The 27,446-nt window shown below is 41.5% G+C and overlaps 2 protein-coding genes across 3 annotated transcripts in view; both read left to right on the plus strand.

Annotated features, from left to right (window-relative positions):
- Positions 1–1,777: 1,777 nt before the first annotated feature.
- On the plus strand, positions 1,778–7,776 carry klhl30 (kelch-like family member 30). 2 transcript variants are annotated; one of them, XM_034140856.1, is made up of 8 exons: positions 1,778–1,829; positions 2,348–3,188; positions 3,272–3,470; positions 4,009–4,095; positions 4,207–4,362; positions 4,595–4,783; positions 5,618–5,763; positions 5,866–7,776. In XM_034140856.1, the coding sequence occupies exons 2-8, from the start codon at positions 2,415–2,417 to the stop codon at positions 6,112–6,114; spliced, it is 1,800 nt and encodes a 599-aa protein (XP_033996747.1). In that variant the 5' UTR covers positions 1,778–1,829; positions 2,348–2,414; the 3' UTR covers positions 6,115–7,776. The 2 variants fall into 2 exon arrangements, with proteins under 2 accessions (XP_033996747.1, XP_033996748.1); XM_034140857.1 differs by having other exon boundaries at positions 1,784–1,829; positions 2,409–3,188.
- The window catches only part of crocc2 (ciliary rootlet coiled-coil, rootletin family member 2), a 41,036-nt gene continuing 20,535 nt past the window's right edge, over positions 6,946–27,446 (plus strand). Inside the window, exons 1-17 of the mRNA XM_034140855.1 lie at positions 6,946–7,005; positions 8,240–8,393; positions 9,066–9,181; positions 17,591–17,758; positions 17,838–17,921; positions 18,507–18,610; positions 19,575–19,719; positions 20,186–20,292; positions 20,851–21,057; positions 22,478–22,574; positions 22,755–22,844; positions 23,345–23,446; positions 23,961–24,160; positions 24,807–24,989; positions 25,395–25,539; positions 26,143–26,289; positions 26,965–27,195. Coding sequence (XP_033996746.1) covers positions 6,952–7,005; positions 8,240–8,393; positions 9,066–9,181; positions 17,591–17,758; positions 17,838–17,921; positions 18,507–18,610; positions 19,575–19,719; positions 20,186–20,292; positions 20,851–21,057; positions 22,478–22,574; positions 22,755–22,844; positions 23,345–23,446; positions 23,961–24,160; positions 24,807–24,989; positions 25,395–25,539; positions 26,143–26,289; positions 26,965–27,195 — 2,334 coding nt within the window. The 5' untranslated portion in view covers positions 6,946–6,951. The remainder of the gene's footprint in view (positions 7,006–8,239; positions 8,394–9,065; positions 9,182–17,590; positions 17,759–17,837; positions 17,922–18,506; positions 18,611–19,574; positions 19,720–20,185; positions 20,293–20,850; positions 21,058–22,477; positions 22,575–22,754; positions 22,845–23,344; positions 23,447–23,960; positions 24,161–24,806; positions 24,990–25,394; positions 25,540–26,142; positions 26,290–26,964; positions 27,196–27,446) is intronic.

Below are 27,446 nucleotides of genomic sequence, written 5' to 3' on the forward strand. Positions count from 1 at the left end.
TCTTCTTTTCATTTCTTACCTTATTGACATGGATGGATTACTGAACGGGCCTACTTATGCCCCTTTTCCACCAAACCGGTTCCAGAGCCAGTTCCGGCCTAGAGCCTGCTTTAGCTCTGGTTCTTCCTGTTTCCACCGCAGCGGGCCGGCTCTAAGCACCGAAAACCGGTTCTCAGCTGCCCGGCAAGAACCAAGAACCAATACTTCACGCTTACGTTGGAGGCGGGGGGTAGAATTAACCTGATCAACAACAAAATGCCGCAAATTCTGTACAGCAACACACACAACTACGAACCAGGATGGATGCCATTAAATGTAAGCAGCATGGACCGCGGAAGAGACAAATGACCTCCTCGGGCTTTGGTCAACGCAAGAGGTGCAGAGGAAGTTGGACGGCACAACGCGGTCTAAAGCTATTCTCCAGCAGCTGCAGCGGGAGTTGGCCCCGCTGGATACCACCCACTCTGGAGCAAATAAGCAACAAGCTAAAAAAACTCAAGAAAGACTACCGGGATCATTGTTGTTGTTGTCGATATGAGGGATTTTCGCACCGTGTGGGTGTCATAAGAAGGCACGTAAACGTTTAGGTGTTGACGCAAACGATGACGCAATGACGCAGCTCCACTCGAGCTCTGAGCGGTCGAAACACAATGGTGCTACAGAGAAGAACCGGTTCAGCACCAGAAAAGCAAAAGAACGGTTCTTGAACCGGATCCGGTTTGGTGGAAAAGGGGCAATACAAAATGTCACTCAAAGAGACAAATACCAAGCAGGAAGACAAAGAAATACCCCAAAATAAACATAAAACAACTTAAAAGATAAAGATAAAACAGCAGCGGATAGACATAAGAGACTTACAACGATAAGTAAGGACAAAAGAGTCACAAAACAGCAACAAAAAGAGGCTTTCAAATCTTATGTCTGTGCCCAGGGGCCCAATGTCTCACACCCCACCCATGGATTTTTTGGTACAAAAGTTTTGTGACAAAAAACTGGCTCATGCCGATAATTGTTTTGCAGTTATTTTAACAATAAAACTGTGAAAAAGAGAAATAAATCTGATGATTGTGGAAGACCTTCAAGCCACTTTATGATATCAGGCTGACACCTGCCTCCTCTGTGTGTAAGCATGTCCCCCCGGCACTGAATCAAACCAGGACCAAGCTGGGCTGGAACACTGAGTCACAGAAAGCTGTTTACTATATCTGTCAGTCAATAGAGTGCTAAAATAGTTAACATGTACATTCAGATACTCGATGTTTTTCAATTTAACATAGCAAACTTTGCAATGAAATGACGATGATAATGACCGAGGACAAACAAAAACGAGGATCAGTCCAAATGAGGAGGGGACGCTGGTATCTCCCCTCAAAATGTAAATGATTGGCCCATTCTGACAGGCTGTGTCCCGCTCTTTGCTGGACCAGGTTAACCCATGCTACCACCAAAGACCATTTTTTTATTTACCATACAGTGACTACTGACATTTGAAATGGAAATAATCCCTTCTTGTATGTGGTGTTGTGAATGAGTTGTTGCATGATACATAAAGTAGCTGCTGGGGCTACGTCATGTGTCCTCTCTGCTGGGGGGAATGGTATGTGCCTGTAACAGCAGCTGCGGCCCCCATGCTTGTTGTTTGGAATCTGACTTTAGCACAGCCTCACTCTCAGTTCTAAAAATAACCGATAGACAGGCAGCCCGTCCCAATGACTTGGCTAATGTTTTTCGCCATGCTGCCCACTCCATGTTGATCCGACCAGCTAGCTACAAACAGCTTTTATTTACTGGAAAAGGATGAGCCATTATTTCCATTCTCTACTCCTGTGGTGAGTTTGTTGTTATTTCATTTTGACAGGAAATGTAATGTATTGTTGGCTTGAGATGTGATTAGAGTATAGTATTACAGTATTTCATACTTATCATGAGCCAAAGGTACTTAGTAGTCCTTACAACACAGCGACTCCACACCTAAGAAAACAAGGCACTATTTTACAAAAGGCCTTTTAGTTAGTTTTCCCTCAAATCAGAAAGGTCGTAGAGAAACAGATTTTAATTATAAACTTACGTTTGAACAATTTGTCTTCAATTCTATTTTTTCTATTTTTATCTGTCCCATTGTTTAATTATCAAAAGAAAAACACTTTTTTATCATACACCACTTTTAAAACTAATAACGCTTTGTTGTAGTTGCAGTTTATCTGTGTGAAGCAGTTACTCAATCTTATTGTCAGGTCTGCATAATTAAAAAAATATTTTGTAGATCATGGCTACGTTGTTGCTTAACATTTGTTCAAATGGATAGGTTTGTTTTCTGCATATTTATGTATTTTTCCTACACTTGCAGGTAAGCTCAGTCTTATATCGTCCCTGCTTTAAGCTGATTTGACCCACATTTTGAACTGCAGTTGACCATGGTGCGCAATGTGGATGACCTGGACTTCTGCCTGCCCTCCCATCCACAGAGCATTCTGGAGGGCTTGCGCTCCTTCTGCTCCGACCCCAAACTGGTGGATGTAACACTGAGCGCAGGAGGTCGGGACTTCCCCTGTCACCGTGGCGTGTTGGCGCTCTGCAGCACGTACTTCCACAGCATGTTCTCAGGGGACTTTGTGGAGAGCATAGCTGCGCGTGTCGAGCTTCATGATGTCGATCCTGATATACTCAGCTGCTTGCTGGACTTTGCATACACAGGCAAACTGACCATCAACCAGAGCAACGTGGAGGGTCTGATCTGCAACTCCAGCCAACTGCAGTTCCAGACGGTGAGAGGCGTGTGCAGCCGGTACCTTCAGCATCAGATTGATGCCACCAACTGTCTGGGAATCCTGGAGTTTGGAGATATCCATGGCTGCCCCGAGGTAATGGCCAAAGCGTGGGCCTTCCTCTTGGAGAACTTTGAAGCTGTGCAACAATGTGAGGAGTTTCTCCTGTTGGCGAAGGAGAGGTTGGTTGCCTGCCTGTCCGACGAAGGACTACAAATCCGGACAGAGTGCACCCGTGTGGAGGCCATTCTGAAATGGGCCAGGCACCACAAGGAGTCCCGGCTCTCCGACCTCCCTGAACTCCTCACTCTGTCCCGTCTCCCGCTGCTCAGCCTGGACTACCTGACAGACACCCTGCTGAAGGACAGTCTGGTGCAGGGCTCCCCAAGCTGCAGAGAGGCTGTGGAAAAAGTCCAAAGAGAGGTTAGTGAGTTCACACTTTCTCCCTTTTATCTGGTCATTCTGAGTAGATTTCCCATTAACAATTATGACTTTAACTTTTATAGAAAATGGATTTGGCACCAAAACACACAGACAGTCTCAGTTCTAAGAGTCCACAACCAAACCTGCAAGAGGTGCTGCTGGTGATGGGAGGTCGTTCTCTGGATGACTCGGATGATGAGGAGGACTCAGATGATGAGGACAGAGACCCGAGACTGCAAAGATTACTCCCCAGGAATTTTGCTTTCTACAACACAACGACAAGTACTTACATTTTTTGTTTTTGCATGTATAAAAAATGCTGAGTTTGTTCAAGTTCAGATTACATTTCACAACTATATTTGTGTTGTGAAATGTCTTTTGGAATCCTTGAAACAGTTTGGCAGATGCGTCATAGGTTGTTAAATGTAGTGTTGACAGAAAAACAGCTCTGCAGGAATTTGGTCTGAATGTGACAAAATTGGATCTTCTCAGTTTATCAAATCACGTTTTTATTGTGCATAGCTGGAAGAAGACATCCATGTACATGATTTTGGATGTAATTTTATGAAAAAGATTGTTGCATCTTACTTTTAGATTTCTGTTGTTATGTTGAATACTTGCAACCATAATAATGGCTGTACCAGAGAAGATCATTTCTTAACAGGTCTGTTCCTTTTTTTGTACCTTACTTTGAGGACATCTCTATGTGTCTTAACCCTATTTCCATGGTATACCTTTTCATTTGCATGCTGTATTTGTGAAACTTTTACCTTACTTGAATGATGCTCATAAATGAACTCACTTTTATTTTTATCTGCAGAACAGTGGCATGAGCTCCCTCATTTTCCTAATCCTAACAAGTGGGGTTACGCCATGGTCTCCTTAAACAATGATGTGTACGTCACAGGTAGGCACATGCAACATAGAATCTTAAGAAGTAAAAGGAGAAGTAATGATTCAAATTTTAGGCAGAACGCATCGTCAAACCTTTGACAAAGGGTTATTGTCTGTTTGACAGGGGGCTCGCGTGGTTCGAATACCAACACCTGGTCGACCACAGAGACCTGGAAGTTCATCACAAAAGAGGGGAGGTGGGTTACTGTGGCTCCCATGCTCCGGCCTCGGACTAACCACACTTCTGCAACACTCAACGGGGAGATTTACGTCATTGGAGGTAGGAAAATAAATTCAGATCTGCATGTAACCCTGCAATACAATGGAAAACATTGATTAACTCAAGTATCATATATGCCTTCAATGGCTTAGCTGTGCGATAACCGTTTGTATGAATTTTACTTTTAAATATGGACAGGTTCTAGAAGACAGCAGCATTTTAGATGTGTGTTTGGGTGTTTAAAGCATGATTTACCTTCTTTACTCATTCTACTTTCATTCCCCTCCTTCAGGTACAACTTCAAATAGGGTTGAGGTTGAGCATTACGACCCTTACAACGACACCTGGGCATTGACCTGCCCCGCCCTGAAATATGTGACTAACTTCACTGCCACGGCGTGTCATGGGAAGCTCTACGTGATTGGCTCCTGTGCTATGAAATATAACGCTTTGGCCATGCAGTGTTACAACCCTGTTATAGGTAAGGATGATCAAACAGATTTTCACCAAAGTCTTTATTTGTAAGACATTTGCAACAATAAATAACAACAATTTTAAAAATGCATTCGCAATATTTCAGTCATTTAAGCAATCCTGTTGGTGTAGCTCCATTTCCAATCGTTTCAGATAGCATTTTAACTGGCTAATTATAGTGTTTTAACTATATATTTATGCTTCATAATACATTTCTATCAGTGAAATACATTGATAAATATTGTACAAATGTGTTAGTATTTCTGTCAACATCTCTTTTAAATATTTTGTTAAATAATTATTGATCAAGCATTAATGAATAAGCAGTTATAATTGTTTTTACAGCTACAGGGGTGACATGTAGCCATAGAACCCCCCCCCCCCCCCCCCCCCCCCCGTCAATAGACAACTAATGCATCCATTTGATTTTTAAATATAGCTCAAGATAACCGTAACAAATAAACCACAGGTTTATGATATTTGTTAATGTAAATAAAATTGCCATAGGTAAGTGAGTGGATGAGTTTTCTCTGTAGTGTTATTTTTGCCATGTCTTAGTGCTATTGAAGACATGTAAAAGATAAAAATAAATATGAGGTGTGTATTTATTGGCGTATTATATGACATATAACATTACATACATTTGTTTTAACTACATTTGTTAAGCTTGTGTAAACCACCAAACTTATTTCAGGCTTCTAAACAAGCACAATTTCATGAAAACCTTGATTTAAAGAGGGAACCAGCACCCTATGCAGTTACATAACTGTCATTACTTATTGTGTTTACTCATTGTAAAGCAATTGACTGAAACATGTTGTTTTTTGTTTGTTTTATTCAGATAGCTGGACCAGCATATGTTCGCCCTTCATCCCTAAGTATTTGTCCTCTCCTCGTTCTGTCTGTATGGATGGAACTATTTATCTGGTTGCTGACAACACTAAGAAAGTCTACTCTTATGATCCAGAGGCGAACATGTGGCAGAAGGTGGGCTCCGATATCAGCTGACAAAGTAATACAATGCATCATTCACTGCTATTTGAACAGGATAAAGGAAAATAATCCGTTTTTATTCTCCTGTGATTTTAGATCCAGCTTCTCCACATGCTCCATGAAAATGGCGGCCTGGTGACACTGGATGGGAGGCTTTTTGTTACTGGAGGCCATTGGAAAGGGATGGAGGGGGACTATGGGGTGGAAGTTGAGGTTTACAACCGAACAACCGACACCTGGGAGGTGGAGAGCTACCTCCCGAGACTTTGGTTCTACAGTGGAGTCTGCACCACCTTCCTTGATCCATCCCAGTGGACTGAGCTTTTCAGCATAGACTCAACATAATGGCCTCCTCTCCTGATGGGACAAAAACACCAGGTTGAGGAGTTCACAGAGACACAGACCTGTTCCAATCATATCTATGTGACGATGCAAATGGAATGTTTATCCCAGGATGTCATTGTGCCAATAGGTGCTACATGATCCTCAGGTATTCTGGGTTGTTTTTATGGCCTTGCTTGGCTGCTCAGCAGCTGTTTATTTATACTTTGTAGGCCTATCATGTGTTTGAGGTGTTGAATGGTGTTCTTCAACCACAAAATCTTTGCAGAGTGAGTATTATTATTATTTGTTGTAGATCATGGGTTTGCAACTAATTATTAATCAAATGTGTTGCATAAAACTGGCCGACAACCAGCTGTAAATCATTTTCGGTAAAACACTGTTTACTTTGCATACATATAGTGCCTTTCTTAACATTAACCCATCGGAATCCAGCAGCTTGGCTCGTGGCGTCTGTGCTGCCATGGAAACACCCAAGCCAGCATTCTATTTCTATGGCAACTGCCCGTAAGCGCCTGGTAAACATGGCAACATCGACAGGGATCAGCAGTCACTCCTAAAGTATCTTGGCTTTAAAAAAGTGTTGACAGTGATTTCTTTATTACTCTCTAACGTTACCTTTTTGTACAGGTACAAGTTGTTTATTTATTTCTTATTACTTTACTGAAACGAGATGCTAGGTTGGTGCTTTTTGTTATTTATTCACCGTTTGACTTACTCTCTCTCCAGCCTCAGTTAACTTAAAGCAACGTTACAGCAAGGTTTCTGTTTCGTCAAATGAAGCCATTCACTTTAGCCTGCTAGCTAACATTCTTTAATTGAAGCTGTGCCAGTTTAGCAATGACTTCTGAACGGGAGCAGGGTGCACACTCTGGACTGGAGGCTGTGATTCAGGTTGGTAACATTACTGTTACGCCTTTCATGTTTTAACCATAGGTTTTAACAGGCTTTATGTCGACGTAGGAAAAGCAAACGTTTTGAAAATGTAATAGCTGCGTTCAATTTATGCTAGCTGCTAGTTTATATATATATATAAATGTGTTAATGTTGGCTCACTGTCATGGTGGTTATTAGAAACATATCTACTACAGGTACAGTGTCTGTCATTATCCAGAGTCAGGTCAAGTTAAAGTATCTGCTGTGAAAAAGGCCTTTGAAAACAGTCTAGAAGTTACAAGGTAAAGAGAGGTAAAAATGCATCAGTGCCCCCCTCGTATCCACTAATACCTACTTCCATGTTTTATCAGTCTATTTGAGCAAAGGTGTTGCTAATTAATGCAATTAAAAGATGGCTGAATTTCATGTATGCTAAGCTGCTAATCTTAATGTTAATGCTGGCTCTTTGTCACAGTGCCGGTTGTAAGTAATACCTTCAACAGGTACGGTATACCAAGTCAAAACTGTACCATTTTAAAACAATTTTGAATGAAAAAGATAGCAATAAAACGGTCTAATAATGTGAAGCATTAGCAGCTCGTGTCTGCTTTTACGTCTTACATGTAAGGCTATTTTCACAAATGTTTGGCTAATAAATGCAATTAAAGATGGCTGAATTGCATTTATGCTAGCTACTATTCTCATATAGTGTTTTCAGGCTTACTATCACAGTGTCATTTTTGTTATTAAAAAGGTAGTACCTTTTTGGAAATAATGTGTAACAATTGAGCTGGTCTTGTCTTGTCTTTCTCTCAGGGTATTTCACAAAGTAGCCGCTAATTCATGGAATTGCTTTAATGCAAGCTGCTTAAATTTCAGTGTCTTTGTACTTTGTTGCTTGCTCACTGTCACACTGTAGTGGTTTAGCCTATAGATCAGAGCCATTATTATTAACATCTGCTATTACTAGTCAAAATATCTACTGCTAAAAAAACTCAGCATTTTTACTCTAGTAAAATAGGAATAAAATAGTGTAGAAATACTTTGTAACAAGTAAAAGTTTTACATTCCCAATTAATAGGTAGTTTCATATATAATAAAATGCATTATTAGGTTCTTTTAATGACATTTTGTATTATTTATCTGAATTTGCAATGTAAAGAAACTAAGAATTGAAAATGAACTATTGGAGCGGAAGCATAATGCAGCAGTAAAAAGTTAAGTTGTGTGATGTGTTGGTGACGCTTTGTAGAAGTTGGAAGAGTCTCTGCTTCACTCTGATGGATGTTCAGGACAGAGTAGTCTGAAACTTGGAGCTGATGGACAGGAGTCTGGTGTCACTGCTACGCATGTCTCCACCTGCATCCGCCAGATCATTACCCGCAACCTGGCAGAGCAGCCAGCCGGTAAGGAAGATAGCTTAAATTCAAACTGAACACATTAAATACAAACGATGAATCTTCCCTTCGGTTCAAGGTTCAAGGTTCTTTATTGTCAAACTGACATAGCTACAGAGTAATTATGTTGTTGAAAATCTTATGTCACAGGCTTCTCCAACAATGCAACATAATAACAATACAGATAGCAAGAGCAATACAAAAAGAAAAATAGTTACTAGATTTTGTCATCATTCACCATGTTAGTGTAGTTGCCAGCATGTTGAGTAACCGAGAGTTTTAACTTAGAAATGTATAGTCCAGGATAAAAAATGGCAGAACCAGAAAGTGACCACCGGGAGTACAAATATGGCTATTTTCTGTTAAAAACTGCCATCGTCTATCCTGGAAATGTCAGAAATGGATTCAGCATCCTAATAACCTCCAAAACCACTCAAACATTTTCCAAATCTGCCAAGCCATTTTTAAATTATTGTCAACATAAGCTATAATGGTTAGTATTGCTAATTAACACAATTCATGCTAATGTTCAAATTGCCCAACATATGAAAATTAGCATCTGGCAGTCTCTATATGCTGCAGTCCCAACTGTACATTTCATAATAGGACCCTATGAGCTGGCAAACAGACTATGTAGTAAGATTGACACTTCTTTATGCATGATCTGTTTTCTGGACCCAGGTGAGAGCTCTGAGGTCAGCGGGCTGGAGGAGAGCAGGGCCCTGAGGGAGCAGCTCTCCTCGAGCCAGATGGACCGTGACCAGCCACGAGTCAAACAGGCCAGTCTCACAGACAGGGTAAGAGTGACAAAGGGCAGCCACGCAGTTCCAGGTCATGGTCAAGCTGTGTAACATTATTTTGATTTTTAGCATGTGTTGCACTCATGCTATTCTACAAGAATGTTTGTTATGTAATGGAAAAAGAAAAAAACTAAGATGTTGTAAAATGATGCACAGGTGATATCATCTAAGTTAGTACATCTCAAATATATTATCTTTCTGTCTACTTATTTTGATTTGAACAGAGATATACAACTAAAGATATTATTAGTCTAATGAATTTCCTGCTGATGATTTTCTGGATTAATCAATACATTATTTATTATTTAAAATGTCACAAAATTGTGAAACATGTCCATTCCAGTTCCTTAAAGTCCAAGTCCAAAACCCAAAGATATTAACTTTTTTTATTAATAAAACACAGAGAAAAGCAGGAAATCTCCATATTTTGAGAGGCTGAAAACTGCACTTTTTGTTGTTTTTGGGAACGTTTAAACGATTATCATAGTAGTTGAAGATTATTTTTATGTTTATCGACAAATGGATTAGTTGGCTAATTGTTGCAGCTCTATTGTTAAGCGGTGTAATTATGATGATGACTTCCACTCTATCAAGTAGTATCTGTAAACACTTTTACTAAGTGTTGAACAGTTTCCGGGCCAGCTGTGTCTCCTTTCTCAGACTGCATGTTGTTTGTCAATGCAGGTCTTACAGGAGTTAGAGTATGTTGATGGTAGATTTGTGGAGTTTTGTTTTGAGATGAGATCAAAAAGGTCCACCACACTCGAGCATTGAAGGTGAAAGGCTACATGCTTTTGAAATGTAATATGGTTACAGTAAACATCAGTGTACCACCACTCTTTCCAGCAGGGAAAGGCTTTTGGGGCTGAACAAACAAACAGTGTGGGAAAGTTGAAACAGCTTTGCATGTACTTTGGTGTAAACTGAGAATATACATGTACAGACTCACGATTGAATTAATGAAACTTGGCAAGAGCCTGTGTATTATGTCATACATTTTTCTTTAATTAACTGCTCTAGAATTACAGTAACATACTACAACAAGTACTGTAATGTTTGTGTGTGCGTGCGTGCGTGTGTGCGTGCGTGTGTGTGTGTGTGTGTGTGTGTGTGTGTGTGTGTGTGTGTGTGTGTGTGTGTGTGTGTGTTGTGTGTGTGTGGTGTGTGTGTGTGTGTGTGTGTGTGCGTGTGAATGTGAATGTGAGTGTGTGTTTGTGTGAATGTGAGTATGAGTGTGTGTGTGTGTGTGTGTGTGTTTATGGGTGGGTGAGTGAGTATGGATGTGTGTATGTGTTTATAAGTGTAAATAAGAGAGGGGAGGGTTGCTCATGAAGGTTTTCCTTGTGGTCTGTTCAGGTAGACTCAGACCCCCTGTGCTTACAAGGACCGGCGTCTCCCTTCATAGCCCCCCCATGGCTGCCCCTCCGTGTAGTGGCTGCTGTTTTGGGGGAAATTGTGAAGGTCACTGGCCTCCCCCCCTGAGACTGTGGAAGAAAAAGCTCATTTTTCATGGTGCACAAAGCAGCCATTTGTGATAACACTGCGCTCATTCTGCTGCTTACATCTAATCAACTCACACTGCTTGCCTTACACTTCAAACTTATTTTAAAACCAAGGCTATAAATATAACTTAATGAGCTTGGCAGATATATATATATATATATATATATAGTGTATTTATTTTCTTGATATTTTTAGATGTGTGAAAAAAAGGCACTAAACAGTAAAAAGATAAGCAAGTGTTACTGATATTAGATGCTCACACTACTGGGAAGTAATATGAAGAGGGGTGGAGTGCACAGTAAGCACAAGGAGGACCTAAACTATAACTGTAAACGCCACTGAATGTTTTATCTGCTCGTGTCTCACAAGTCAACAGGTTCATTACTAGACTCCTGTCTTGACTTGCCTCTATTTAGCTCTGCAGAGCAGGATGATTGTATGGCAGGTTCGCTGTGATGTTAATGCAGTCTGATAATCAATGCCCTGGAGACATATGCTGCCTTGGCTGTGGCATTTGTGTGGAGGTGAAGCCAAACATTTGACTTGTATTTAGCGTTCCCCCTCAATAATCACTGCTGAAGGGATTGCACCACTGAATAATCATATAACAGGGAGATCCTGCAACGAACCATATGAACAGTATTCGTTTCTTTTTTTCCCGAATAGTTTTATGGAGTTATGTAATTTAAATGTTTCTATTTTGCAAAACATTATCCTGCTATGTTCTTTCCTCCAAAGGCTTTTATGTCCCTTAAGCAGCCTTTAGTTACACTTTAGCTCACAGCTGGGGTATGCCATCCTGTCAGTACCAAGGGTCAAACAACCAGCCCTCAGAACTACTTCCAGGCAAACTTGCTTCGTACCTTTTGGGATCAGGTTGATGCTGTGTGACCAGGTTCTCTTTATTCCAGTTTTTCAGGCAAGGCATGTACCACGCCAAACACAAAGTAACTTACAATAAGAGCAAGCAACAGGAAGGTGTTCACCTCTATAGGCTTTTACACTAGCTTAGTCTTTTTGGAGCAAATATGGTGACAATGGATTCTCCGCTTGTTTCTACAACCTCACGGTGCAGATACAACTCTAGGAAGTCTTTTTTGGTGGCCAACAAACAGTCCTACTTATAAGCCCCTGTGTCATTTGTTATATCAGTTTTTATAGGGATTAACAAACATGACCTTTAGAGGTTTTTCTGGTAGATTATTTTGAAAGTCTTGACATGGCTGCCTAGCTGTTTATTTCCAGTTATTGTGCGTTATGCTAACTAGCTGCTGGCAGTATGTTCATATTTGTGATATTCCCATCACTTTTGTCAAGAGTCTACCAATACTTTTAAGCATTTCGTTTTCCATGTGATACTCGTAGTAGTTATATGTTTCTGGGGTTCTGGGAAGATGATCATTTGATGCTCAACTACCAACAGTTTCTTTCTGAATTACATGTTACGCTCATAGTGTCAGAATGTCAGCTAAAGCAGGCCCACAACTGAATGCATATTATGCAGTAATCCCAAAATGCCCATTTATTCCCAGCTTTCCTTACGTCTCGTTACCTTACAGAAGACCATTAATGTAATACTGGTGAAGTCACACCTTGAATCTGAAAGCCTTCCTCTGTGTCTCTGTAAAGTCACTCAGCATGATTTCTGTTGACCCTAAGAGGTTGCACATGAACCAGGATAAACCTTGACCCAGTTTGTGAGTTAGATGGCCTCAGGAGGTGGGAGAACATGTTGGTGGGAATTCTAAATCCTCTGTGTTGCTTTTGAAACCCTGCCAGTGTGCATTTTCTCAGACATAGACATCTATACCCTACACCCTGAACACTTAGCGACTGGCTGCACAATACTACAGTGTGGCAGTCAGTTGGATAAAGATAAACTCTTGCTGAATGATTTCTGACAACAACTGCCCTTTGCCAGTGGCCTCTGCAATCTTGAATCCCCTGAGTCTCTGTTTAAGAAACCTGTCAAACATAGTGGGAGCAGATAAAGTCTGTGTTTCAGGGTTGTGTTACTGTCCTTTCACCCCCCCCCCCCCCCCCCCCCCCCCCCCCTCTGTTCCAGTTTGTTTTTCCTGCTGGCACAAACCCATTCATTTAGGCTGCAGTTGAAATGGAATACTGCCAAAAAGTCTGACTCTCTCAGCTATCATGAAATTGTAAAAATTAATTGCCTTCCCTAGAGGAAATATTCTTAAAAACACAAACCCATTAAACCTTTTTAACATTTTACATTAAGCTGCTCATGTTACCTAACTTTAAAGTCAAACATTAAGCATGCATTTCAGTTCATTCTTACATGTAGGAGTGTCTAATCAGATGTGATGTCTTGAACTCACTGACTGGTTTATGTGTATGTGTGTAGGTTTTGTACAGCATTGTCCTTGCCTGGGGCGTTGTGTTAAGTAGCGCAAGGCCAGCCACATGCTTGTGAGTACACAGTGTGTATTATTAGTTTGGCTGTATTTAAACAGATCACTTGTGTCCCTGCATGCCATCACAGCAGCTGTCCCCACTACCAAAGCTTTACTCCATGGTAACATACTCACCGCGGCTCCCCCTCCGCGCCTCCATTCTCCCCTGTTTGTTATCCCTGATTGTGTAATTATCTTCAGTGTTGATACATAAACACTTTCACAATCAGCTGGGACTCTTTCATAGTCAGCACTCAGGGGGTAATGTGAGGGGAAGGGGGAAGGGTATGTTGTTGAAGTAGGATAGTGTATTTTGGGCAGCTTGGGGGCGATGGACATCCGCTCCAGCTGTGTTTAGGAATCTGACAGATAGTGCACTCCATTAATTCCCTTTATTAAGCCTCTGGGCCCAGGCCAAGCCAAAAACGATCGCAGATGTAACCCTTCACATGCTGGCTGGACTCTGCACTCACAGCCAGATATCGGTCTTGGTGAGTCAAAGATAGAAAGAGAGAGGACTAAGGATGTTGCTGGTAATGCCTGGAAATGTATCATACTATAGACAAAAGAGTGTAAACCAGTTTTATACCGTTAGAGAGGAGAGAACTGACTTCATGAATGCATAGCAACTTCCAAGACATTAAACATTTGCAGCATTAGATAACCTGGTTATCAGATCTCCAAATGGTGTGACATTATGTCAGTAAGAGAATATGGTAATCATACCTTGGTTACTGAGAATGGATTGCATTTTGATCTACCACATGAGCAAGGCAGCAAGTCTTGGCCCACACACCAAAGCCTTCACAAGGGCCTTGAAAGTGATTCTCTTGTTGCTTGTTGGCAGATGAATCAAAGCAAGATTATCCCTTGATGTTGTTTGAAATATTTATCAAAAGAGACAACAGAAGGAGAGGCACAAATCATAAATATCAAGAAATATAAAAAGCTAATTCAAAGCACATTTTAAGAGGCTGAAAAATCTTACTTTGGAAACATAAGCAGGCCTCAGGTCACAGATACTGGGAAATCAAAAAGAAAAGAAAGGAAGCATAGCAACCATATGGAGGCATAAAACATACAATGACAAAAAGCCTGTATTTGTATCAATTGCATCTTGAACATTATTGCAAAAAGGCAATAGATGACCTCAAAGAGTTGGGCTTTGGGATTGGGCTCAGCCCACTTTAGGGGGCCACAGAGGCTGCTAAAGAGTGATCACTCTGTGGCAGATCGTAAATAGCAGGGGTGTTCAGTGAGCACACTTTTGGGCCCCCAGTTAGCCCTGTAAGCCCCTGAGCTAGGGCAGATGGAGGACTGGGATTATTCGCCCCTCTCTTTCGCCACCAATGGATGGGTGGGTGTGTTGTAAAGAACAATGAGTTCAAACTAACTAAGAGATGAGGGTGAAGAGAATAAATGATGCAAGCAGAGCCAGTGAGTGGATGGCGATGTAGGGGAGTTTAGTGATGGTGGGGTCTCCACAACACACTATTATGGCACCCTCTTGGGAGCTTCCTGTATGGACCATGGCTAATCCAGAGCAGCCTCTGGCTTTACAGCTGACTGGGGAGCAACAATAAAAAAAGCGTCCTCTCTGAAGTGTGGGGAGCTTGGGCGTGGTGCTGGCAGGACGCCCACACACTTCAGCTATGTATGAAAATGTGCAAACAACCCTCCTCTACAGGGCAGGGAGGGACCTTCAGGGGTTGCCAGGGATACCTGGTCACTGAGTGCACAGCGAGGTAGGGAGGGCCTATTCTACAGTACTGACAGTTGTTGATGGAACTAAACTACACATGCATATGGGCAATACATACAAGATAATGTGTGTCACAGTTTACACATACTGTAACAGTTGATACAGATCCACACTATTTGTGTAATGACTTGCCAGCTCTTGGATGGTTTGTATGTCCCTGTAATTTGTGCTCAAATTACTACAAAGAGATCAGATTATGCAAAAAGTCATAATAGAAAAGCCTATAGCTCTGTAAAGGACTAGAGGTTGTGATATTACATTGGTCTAACTAACTGTAAGGAGTTTGCAAAATAATCGTGAATTAAACTGTTTATGTCATTTGTGGAATTTTGAATTTATGATATACACCAGTAAAGGCAATAAAAGAGAAATCTAGCAGACATGTTTTATTTCTTATCAAAACAGTAATGTTTCCGTACAGTGTAACCCACCAAAACACGTTTTGTGTGGTCCAACTTGATGGGGCCACGGCACTCTGCCAGGGAGTCCATGAAAACTTTTCAATTTCATTCATTGTAATTGTTATGATATATATCGCATGTATGTCCGTGTGCATGTACGCAATACATACAAAACCGGGCTCACTCATACAAACTCCACTCCATAGTAATACCAGAAGGGTTCCTCAAACGTAAAATATCAAATGAAGGTCTGAATCCTCCATTGACCAGTAATCAAATAACTACGTTGAACTCTATCATTAGGAAAGTCTATATTGTTCTCAGTTTGAACAGAGCGGTAATGGCAGTGGTTGATCAACTTGGGCCCATTTAAAAATAAATTGTGTTTTCTTATGAGGGTGAGTTTGATTTAGTCTTGCCATGTTGTCATTACATATTGGTATAGTACAGTAAAGTCTCAGTTATATTGTGGTGAGGGTCCCTTTCCTCAAACAGCATTAGACCCCTCTATAAGGTTCCAAATGTAAACTGCTCATGTGCTGTAATAAACCATGTGGCCATGTATTGAAGGTTCATTTAGTCCATGCCTGTTAGTAAGTCAGCGTTGTTGCTATAGTTGTGCCAAAATACTTGAAAAGATGCATAATCACTGAGGCTTCAAATACAGCTGTTTCCAGGAGTCCCTTTAAACACAGCTGCTGCAGTTCTGTGTTTCAAACACTCCGCCCATGTTGTTCCTCCCGGCTCAGTCCCTGAAGCTGTCACCTCAACAACGGGCAGTAAAAGAAGCTTTTGTGCTCTCTTTGGGTACTTGCAGAAAAACACCAAAAAGCATGGAGCCAATCGATGATGGCCGTTTTTGTAGTTTGTAGTATAAAACTCTGAAAAGGGCTTTTGAAAATGTGTTGATAATGGTGGCAAAGTGGCTGAGTCCAGTGTTGAACAGGGAGACTATTGTCTTGGCTCTCTTGGAGCCTGCTGGAGAGATTAAGCACCCAGTGAAGAGATGAGGTACAGAAAGAAGGGGGGGAGTGGGTCGCAGGGTTGATTTGAAGGGCTTGGATGGTGGTTTGGAGTGTGTTGCGGGGGCGGGGGGCTCCCTTGCTCTCACTCTCTTCCTCTCTTTTTAAATGAGAAGTCGGCAAGGGCAGCTAGAGGCGTGTTGTAGTGCTCTGGGGCCATGTGGTTTGTATTAGTGAGGACAGGGTGTCTGGCACCAGGATGGAGAGTGGGTGGTGCAGGGGGGGGGTTAGGTTGTGTGAGGTTGAGAGGTAACAGGACTTTTGGATTTCAGATATGAGGATATGAGATTCCACAAGGAGAAATACCAGTGCCTTTGAATATCTTAGTTTTGATATGCAGTTGACAGATAAAGACATAAACACCAATATACAAACATACTGTAGCAATCCTCCCATGTTTAAATCAAGCCACTGTTCTTCTCCTCACTGTTCTTACGCTGAATTAGTACTCTGCATCTTTAGATCATTCACGTTACCATAACAGGTTTTTTTTATTTATGTGGTGAACATGCTATTCTATGTAATCTCATTCGTTTTAAAATCGTTCAGGACTGTGATGAAAAGTTAATAATCAAGCCTTCATAGAATACTTCCAAAGTGCATTGAGCAAAGCATTCACTTTAGTTTGCTCATACACAGCCTGTAGTGCTAAGTGACTCATGCAAACCTAAGCCCCATTTGGACTGTAGGTTCTGTGGAACTTGTTTTGACCACACGGATAATGCTCTTTATACATTTCCAGGTAGATTATTTTTCACTCCAAAAAAAGTCACTAATCAAGGGTTACTACTTTTGGAAAGTTCAAAAACTCTGGGGCTGAGGCCTCCAGCGTTGAATCTTTCTGATTGGTTTTGTTCCTTGAAATGTACGACCAAATGTCCTGGGAGCTTTGAGTTTGAATCCGGCTATATATTTATCTCTTATATATTAGGATAAGAGAGACTGAGGGATGGGTTTATTCAGTAAGTCAATATAATATACTGCAATCCAACACATTTGGAGTGCAATTTATCCCTGTGAATGTGGCAATGGACATAGAGTTCAGTATATTGCAGCACAGAACCACAACATCTGCACAAATGACCATAGCACACCTCCACTGACACACTGTTAGTAAAACAGGATACTATTAACTTTGTAAGGATCCATTGCAGACAGGGTTGTTGCAATGGATTGGATTAGACTACACAAATGTATCTAATAAACTTGCAGTGCAGTGCAGAGTGTATACTATGAATTGAAAAGTGCAATATCCTGTCCCATTGTCAAAGTTGTTAAAGCGTATTTGTCACTGCTCCTCACAGCTGGATCAGATGCTGATGCTGAGGTCAGCAGTGGACTCAGACCAGGACAGTGTATCAGCAGATTCCGTGCTCATAAAAAACAAGGAGAGAGCTTACAGTCAGAAACTGCAGGCATACCAGGAGGCCCAGCTGAGACAAGTGGAACTTGTTCAGAAGCTTCAGATCAAGGTGACCATGTGAATCCTTAAGTTGTTACATGAAAAGTTCCTTTGGCTCAAGTGTGCATCTTGTGTTTTATTCAAACAAGGTTCTTCAATACAAAAAGAGGTGTGCGGAGCTGGAAGAACATGTGCTGAAGAAGACCTCAGAGTCCGAGAACATGAGGTTGTTGGTACGTCTTGACTGTAGCATCACCTTCAAAGCATCAGCGTTGCTAACATAAATATTCAATCCAAAGTCTAAAGGGCCTGCTAGGGTCCTCTAGAGGCCAATCAGCATTATCACAATTTCAATACGTTATTCACAATACGATACAAATCAATGGTAAAGTGCTCAACTCATGTTTAACGTCTGTCTACAAACATATATTTTTTTTCTTCTTTTTTCTTTTTTAATGATATTATATGATATATTATGTCTAAATTATATATTTGATTTATACAATACACACAACTTAACTAAACTATATGTTATCCTTTATACCTTCTTTTCCCAGAACATGTAAGGTAACAACAAAACAAGCAATTAAACACCTTTTACAAAAAACTTGAACTTTTTATGTTGTATGAATGTATTTAATTCATTCAAATAGTTTTCTTGGCTGAGTGGCCTCCGCAGAGAATTTGGATTAGCAGATCCGCCACTGTAATTATGTTGCTTTACAAATATTGGTTAACTGCTAATTTACTTTTGCCTACCATACATTATATCAAAATGTTTTGAGGATGCCAGCAGTGGTGTGTGTTTGTGTATTCAGCTGCAGGGCCACCTCGACTCAGCCCAGTGTCAGCAGCAGACAGAGCAGGATCTCAACACCACCATCCAGAAGAAGTGTGCTCAGCTGGAGGAGGAGCAGCAGAGGTGAGAGATGGGCACCATGCACTGCAGCTGCACTTTATACAGCTTCTGTATTTGCGGTGCTAGAATGAAATGCACAACATTTCCAGAAATAATTATAATACGAAGCAGCAGGAAGTCGTTATTTGGATGCCGACTTTGAGCAGAAAATTAAGTACGAGCAAAGCTGTTACAATTTGCTTTTCACTGTTTCTTGTTGAGAAGCTGAAATCAAGCCAACATATTTCTGAGAAATGTATGGACCAGAGATATTCCCAGCAGTTCCTTACTGTAGGTATTCCCGCTGCTCTCCCTGCCCTGCTGCGGGGAGCAGGCAGAACCTGCCCTTGGCAGATTATCTCACTATCCAATTTGTCAGAGAAAATTAGTTTGGCAATGTTGGCTTGCTTCTCCAAAGCATTTTAATGATGCTTCACACTAAATGTGGGCCAACCTCTGCAGCTAGGGCCAGGTTTTTATGCCCAATGATTTATAAAATGATGCAACTTTATTTGAAATTCCATTTGAACTCTCTAAAATATCACTCACAGCAGAGTTACCTAGCTCTATCCCCTTAAGCACTTTTTAATGCAGGTGCAATGTAGAGATTAAGTCTACAACTAGCACTATGTGTTTGCCTATTATTGAGATAACTGCTTCTCAGTTCCCTTCAAACACAATATCATTTCCATACGCACTCATGGGCTTGGTTTCCTATCAGGCACACAACCAAACATAGAAATGTGGTGTGCTTTACTGTAACAGGGTGCGTGTTTAGTGTGAGAATGATGTAAACATTTTGGTAAATGACTCTACAAGTAGATCTGCTCGATATTAAGTCTCAGTTGACACAGAATTTTATATTTCAGTCACATGTTCACCCTGTAAGTGTGGTTTGCAGGGGAGGATCTAAAGGCTACAGATTAAGATGGTTTCAGGGGGGAATTGCCAATTGGTCTTTAAATATCATAATGCTTGTTATTTCCAGGTGGGCTAGCGTCAGCCAAGTCAACTATATGCTGCGGGAACAACTGGATCAGGCCGGCACGGTCAACCAGGGGCTAGCAGAGAGCTTGTGGAAGGCTCGTGAAGATGTTGACTTAAGTGATTTGCGTCTGCGCAGAGAGCAAGAGGTGAGAAAAAACACAAACATTAACGCTTTCGTCAGGAAAAGCAACAGGGAAAGCTCAAGTGTATATATTTTCTGCATTTTGTGCTATTAAACTCCTTGAGTTGAGTTCACATGGGGTAGGAATTCCATTCATAGCCAGTTTTGTCAATTCATTCTCATTCCTTGTTCATCTCATAGCTATTATTGTTGAGTTGTTGTTTCCTGTAAAAACATTCCAACTGCTGAGGGGGAGGAACATTTTGTGCAAACAATCTTATGTTGTGCTGTGAATGGGCTACGCCTGTTGATTCAGGGAAATACATGTATTTGTACATGTGCCATGGTGAGTCCAGGAGTTACAGTATTGCATCTGTTTGGGATCACAATAAAAAGATGGGTGCCTTCATTTCTTATAATCAGTCCTTACCACTCACCCTCCTTTGTCTCTCCCTCCTTTGTCTCTCCCTCCTGTCTGCTACTCTCTGCAGACGTGCGCCTCCCGGCTGAGTCGTGAACAGGCTCGTGTCAGAGCACTGTGGCGCCAGGCTGCTTCCCTGCGGAGTACTTTCAACCAGCTAAGGACTTTCACTGACAGGTGAGCGTGGCGCTCTGCCATAATCCCTTCAGCTACTCCACAATAACCCCCACCTCTCTGGTGTCTCACACTCACGGCTGCAACCAGAATCCATCTCTCTTAGCCAGGGATCAAAGTGGAACAGGTCAACAGGGTCGTCAGTCCCCATTCTCTTTGTTTCCTCACTGGGGGGACTGAGGGCTTAAGGTGTCTAGCCTCACTCGTGAAATCATTCATCAGGCCAAAGCTTGAGACCTATAATACATGGAGTCTATCATGTTGAAGCTCTGTAAGCACTACTGAAGAGTAATTTGCTTTAATATTGATTGCTCAGCTCACAGACAGCTGTACAGTACTGTCATTTAAACCAAATACTTTTCAAAGTGAGCCCTGATGCCAGAGTTTAACCGCTGCCACCTCTCTCCTTTTCAAATACTAACAGACACTTTTTTATTTCAACTAATGGTTCACAACTGTATGAACACAACAGCATGTCATGTCTCCTTGCCCTATTGGATCTTTCATACGTTATGAAAGATACATTCTGCAAATCTTGATGGACATTAATCTGTTCAACAGGACCCTGTCTGATATGCGCGGGGAGTGTGGCACTGCCAGCCGGCAGCTGCATGTTGCCTGCATGAACTTAGAGGCCAGAGTAACTCAGGAGAGCACCTCTAGTGGTGTGGAGATGTCAGCTCTGGAGAGCCAGCTGAAGGACAAGCTGAAAGAGGCCATGCAGCTTCAGGGTCGCTGGGATACGGAGAAAGTCAAACTTAACTCCAAGTAAAGTCATCTTCTAAACAATATGAGCTGTTTATTTTTAAGAGTTTCCTTCCTGATTTCTTTTTCTTAGAGCTGCATTTGGTATAAGGGCTGCTGGATACTTGGTTGAATGATACATTCATTGAATCCTTTTATCCCTAAATGAATCTATTAAGTATTTCTCACCATGAATTAGGGACCCAATTTTGACCTATTCAAGTAATTGTCGTAATAAATGTATAGCTCTGAATGTTTGCTGTGGGATAGTCCATAGTCATTATATTATCTACAGTTGATGACAGTCGGCACGCCTCCAGTTTGGAGTACAGGAGTACCGACATGGAAGCTAAACAATGAACTGCTGTGTACAGGGGCAGCAGCCAAACATATTTCAGCCACCCTAAAACCTCCAGACTCCTTTGACAAAAACTGTCATTTTAACTCACAATACATTAAAGTTGCTAGTTCAATCGCTGCATCGACAGGTTAGTTCGTTTTTGAAGGGAAGGTTATAGTTCACCAAAATGCGTTCAATTCCCTGTGAGAAAGCGCTCTCTGACAGAAAGATAAGGGGGGGGGAAAAAGATCTAAATATTGTTGGGTGGGAAAAACAAGCTTTGCTAATTGCTACTGTAGGTAACACACTGTCCATGGATAAGTACCTCACATAAAGAAAATCGGAACATTTGAAGTCAGCCCTGGAACCTAAACTTGAGACCGACATCACAAACCTTACACTTACAATGTTTTCCTACAGTCTTTTGATTGGTTTGCTGACTAGAACTATCAAGAAGAGAAAAAGGATCAAAACAGAAATTCTGGCTGTGGGGTTATCTACAGTGCAATCGTTCTGATAAATTGCAAAATGAAATGTCTTCCTATGATTGAAATGAAAGCCAAATGTAATCCCCTACATAGAACATTAAACATTCTGCACATCAAGCTTTTTTCAGTGCCTACCGTCTTTTGCACTTCAGTCGGAAGGACTGCAGGAATGGGAGCGCCTTTATAATCAGAATCTGTGCTGTGTTTGATCTTATCAGAAGTCATTGTTAATCCCATGAATCTATGCAGAGAATATGATAGTGTTGATGGTCTGGTAGAGGAGGAGTACATGCCAGTCTTCATTCTGTGTGTGTACCCTGGATATTAGAACAGCAATCTGCCATAGAATTTTTAGAAGTAAATTAAAGACCTATCTTTTTCATTTGGCTTTTCATTTGGTGTCCTTTTAGTGGTGTCACTGTTCATGGTTTATGGTTTTGTGGTCAAACTCTTAACTTAACAAATAACTTGTTTTTAATCATGTTTCTTATTCTTTATTTTAACTCATTGTTATTGTTTTTATATATCTTTTCTAGCTCTGTAAAGCACTTTGGGCTGCATATTTAATAAAAGGTGCGATATAAATAATGTTATGTATAATTATTGATCTGTACAGAATCTTGGAGCTGACTGACACAGTGAAGCACCTCCGCAGCCAGAATAGTGAGAAGGACTCCAGCCTAAACACCATGCAGATCAGTCTGGACAGGATGGTGGGTCCTTGGGAATCATGCCTGAGAGGTGGTAGATAGAAGGGTGGTTCAATTGGCTGTAGTCTGGACCCTAAGGCTTGATAAACTCCACAACTTCCTTGTCTAGAGGGCTGCAGTCTGGGGAATGTCAGGCTCTCTCTCTCTGTGCTGCTTATCTGACCTTAATGGTTTCCTGCTCAGGAGACGAGGAGAACAGAGGATAAAGCAGAGATGGAGCTCCTCTACACAGAGACCCAGGCCCTCCAGAAGATGTTATGTCATGTTCACCAGGTCAGAGCAAAACCACACACTGAGATAACTATGATTGGATACGATACGATACAATGCGATAATACTTTATTGTCAGATCAAGTCTGAAATTTGACTTGCATCACAGCAGCTCCATTTGCAACATCAACAAGGACAGATATTTAAGACACGATACAAGGGAACCAACATTTGACATAACATCTCTGTAAAGACACATGCTCCAGACCCTCTAACGTAAATTAGATCTGGGATTTAACTCTGTATTTCATTTGAGGATTGACTGTCGCATAAAATAATGTTATGGTAGGCTGATTCATAGAGTTTCTCAAAAGGTTGACCTACAATCTTGAGCAGATTTTCAACTGGTTGAGGAGTTTTGACTTTAAAGCGGTGGACAAACACTTGTCCGATGTAGTATTGCAGTACTGTACTAAATCACAGATTCTCAGCTCATGCATGAGGTCCGCAAACAAGAGGACTAATGTTTTCAGATTCTCCTTTATTATGTCTGTCATACCCAGGTGGGTGATGGCAGTGGATCTGAAAATGTGTCCTCCTCTCCTGTGAGGAACATCCTGATGGCTGTGCAGAATGGTCTCTCGGAGCACCAGAACCAGACACAGGTCCAACAAAAGCAGCTGCTCTTTACTGCTCTTTCTTTATTGTAGAGGTTTTCTTTCTTTTCTTTCTTTTACATTTGTATTTGTTATTGTAGAGGTTTTCTTTCTTTTCTTTCTTTTACATTTGTATTTGTTATTGTAGAGGTTTTCTTACAGTGGCTTCCAATCTGAGAGTAGAAACTCATATTAAATCCGAGGGTCATAAAATGATTAAAGAAAAAACAATAATATCAAAATTCATTATTTATCTTATTTTTAGCTTTTCTTCTTGTAATATACTGTGTTCTTATACTTTTTCATTCTGTAGTTGAACAATTCACCAAAGTCATAACTTGTAATGTAAAACATGTACATTTTATTAGATTGAGATTAGATGAGAAAAATGTGTGAAGCAACACTTTTCATGAGAATATGTAATACATATATAAGATAATATGTAACCACTTTCTGTACTAACACGCCACACACAATTCACCTACATACATACATACATACATACATACATACATACATACAGGACCTGCGTGGGCGTCTGGAAGCGGCTCTGGACCAGGAGGAAACTCTGCGTGATCACCTGCAGGAGAGAGACGCTGAGAGGAAAGAGCTGGAGCAGAAGGTCCTAGAAGTGAGGAGGGAAAGTCAGGAGGCTAAAACCGCTCTGGATGAAAGCCTCAGAGACAGCAACAGATACCGCTGCTCAGTGGAGCTCCTCTCCAGGTACACCATGATCATGCTCTTACTACGCTTTTTCTTGAATGTGATGCAGCTTCAACAGTGATAAAAACAACTTGCAGTAATGATTATGACAATATTGCTTGGTTTTATGTTTTTGTGGGTAGAAAATATTCACTATTATCAGGGTTGAGTTAGATTACTTTGAAATGTGGACAGTTCTAGATGACATTGAGATTTACGTATTTAGTTACATTATTGGATTACAAAAAATATGCAATCTTATCTTGGTACTTCTTCACTTTTACTTTTACAAAAAGAAAAGAAAATGAAGCCTACTATACAATTTTTTTCATTTTGCAACATTTTCAATGCATATAAAATACATTGGCACATTCAGCATTTACAGTTGGACAAATCAAATGACCCTTACCAGGTGACATTATTACTGGCTCAAACCACCCGAACAAAATTGCATACGTTTTCAAATGTAATCCGGGTTGATTAGTTCCTTATATTTTGTAATCTGATTATGATAGTACCAGATTACTAATTGAAATAATAATAAAAGAAAGCATCACCAAAAGCAATATTTATACTGAAAGTGGATTTGTTGATATTGTTTTGAAGTGTTATTATTAGGAAGATGCTCATTGTGCAACAACTTCCTCACGACCTCGGGGTATCACAGTGAGAAGCGCAGCCTGGAGAATCTGCTCTCTGGGCTGCAGCAGGAGGTTGACTCCCAGCATGCCGCGCTGGAGGTACTGCGAGGCTCAACGCTGGAGCTCCAGAGACAGCACGACCTCCTGAGGCAGCAGAGGGAGGATCTGGAGATGCAGCTGGCACGCCAGCGCACGGAGGCCCAAAGAGGGTACAGCACGGGCGGGGGGGAATGACAGTTACACAACACGCATCCCCGTCACCCACGATTGTTTTCAAGAGCCTTTGTTTACATTTTAGATCAGTAACACATGTCATTTTCCGACCAGCATTGCACCCAGATGACATTTGGATGAAAATGTAAATGATTTACATTGCATTACTGAACTCATGCAAGAGGGAAAGGCCTTTTTGCTTTAAAAAATTTTGATTAGCTGAGAATTGGAGAAGGACATGCGATACAGCAAAAACTCCCTCAGTGTTCTGGCTCCAACATTTCTCCATCTTTCAAAATGGAGATGGATTGCTGTTAAGGGACATTGTTTATATAAATAATTGGCCTGTGTGTGTGTTCGAGACAAGGAAACAATGTGAAAGAGTCATGTATGTGTTACAGCGAGAGGAGTCTGGAGGAGCTGGAAGGGAAGCTGTCAGATGTGCGCAGGGAGCTGGTGACAGTGAAGGAGGCTCTGAGTCAAATGACCCTGCAGAAGGAGGTGTTGGAGGATGATAAGGCCAGCCTGACTCTGGCTCTCAGCAAGGTACACTGCTTTGTTCTACCAGGTAGCCTTCAGTGTTTCCCACATCATTTGATTCTATTTGTGGGGGCACCGCACCCGGCAAGAAAAGCCAAAGGCCCCTTAACCTATTCGGGTGGTCCACGTATCCACCCCCCCCTCAAATAAGATAATACATGCGAGTTCATGGCTACTGTAGACAACGTTCTTGTTGCTCTGTGTTGCGTTGTTAATGAGTGAAACACACCGGAGTTGAGGATCTGTGAGGTTTATTCTCCCAAAAATATAATTTACAATTTAGGCATTTAGCAGACGCCTTATTCCAAAGCGACTTACTGTACAATGACCAATTACAGGGACATTCTCCCTGGAGTAACCGAGGGCTAAGTGCCTTACTCAAGGGCACACTAGTAGTGGTGTGGCAGGATTTGAACTCGCAACCTTCCGATCATCAGCCCACCTCACTATCCATTAGACCACCATGAGATCCATTTGTGGCGGACGATATTTAATTGTGGCGGCCCGCCACAAATAAATCAATGTATGGGAAACACTGAGCCTTATCTGTATTACTTGATTCTCCCTGAGGGTAATACATGTTTCTAATATTTATGATTCACTCCGCAGATGGAGTCCCAGAGTGCCGCACATGAGTTAGCACTCACCAAACTCAAGAATCAGGAGGCTGCCGTTAAAGATTCTCTGGCCAAAATGGCTGCCCTGAGTGAAGGGTTAGCCAAAGACAAGGTGGAACTCAATCGAATTCTGCTGCAGGTCAGTAGCCATCAGTGGTTAGGGATATATGCAGGTCCTTTCAGTGAAAGTACCAATAACACAGCTACACTTGAAGTATAAGTCCTCCATTTTAAAGCTTACTAGTAGAAGTATTTCAATTTTATCAATAAAATGTACTTAAAGTACTTGAAGTAAAAGTATAATGGTCCCTGTCAGTGTTTTACTATTATGTATGACATTTTTTGACTTATATACTGTAACTGCTGCATTAATGTGTTTATTGCTTTTTACAGCTGTAGATGTAGAATCGGAGGATGAAACCCTCTTTATTGATCACACATACATGCACACAGCACACACAGTGTTGCTTTGCTCAAGGGCACCACGGCAGGGCCCAGGAGGTGAACTGGGACCTCTCCAAATAGCAGTCCACACTCCATATTTTAAGTCTGTTCGGGGACTTACCAGCGACCCTACAGCTCACAGTCCAGGCCCCTACTGACTGAGCCACTGCCAGAATTTAAACGTCTTCTTGTTATACAACTGGGTATTTTATCCTACTGCATCATTTTCTATAAGACCATCACTTTTCATGAGCTCAGAAAATCACCGTCATTTCAGCTTTGCACTGGAAGCTATGCAGATGCCCTGTTACATTGATGGAAGGGCAGAGTTCAACCGAACAGAAATGAAAATGTTTAGTTTACCTTCCAGACAGAAGGGGAGAAGACGCAGCTTGGTGAACGCAGAAGGGAAGCTGAAACGGAGAGAGCAGCAGCGAGGGAGGAGACGGCACGGGTGCAGCAGGAGATGATGAATCTGCTCGCTGAGAAACAAGCCCTGGAGAGCTCCCACAGCCACATGCAGGATCTCTGCCAGAAGCTGGAAGCAGAGCTGAGCCTGCTGCAGAAGGAGAGCGCTCAGGCCCAGGAGCAGCACTCACAGGTCAGAGACACACTGCAGCCCCCATCCTTCCAACTCCCACCACCTGGGAGAACTATGCTGATGTTATTAATAGCTTTCAGCAGGTTAATGGAGCTTGTTGTCACATAAAATGTATCGGATGAGCTGAACACATCTGCTTAGGCTTTTTGTTTCAAATGGGATATGGAGAGCAGTTTTAGCCCCACTCTGTGTTTTATGAGTAACTTGGGACATAACAAGCAAGGGATGTTCATGAGCAAATTAACTGGAAA

Source organism: Trematomus bernacchii, unplaced genomic scaffold (genome assembly GCF_902827165.1).
Source record: "Trematomus bernacchii unplaced genomic scaffold, fTreBer1.1, whole genome shotgun sequence".
Classification (NCBI taxonomy): Eukaryota; Metazoa; Chordata; class Actinopteri; order Perciformes; family Nototheniidae; genus Trematomus; species Trematomus bernacchii.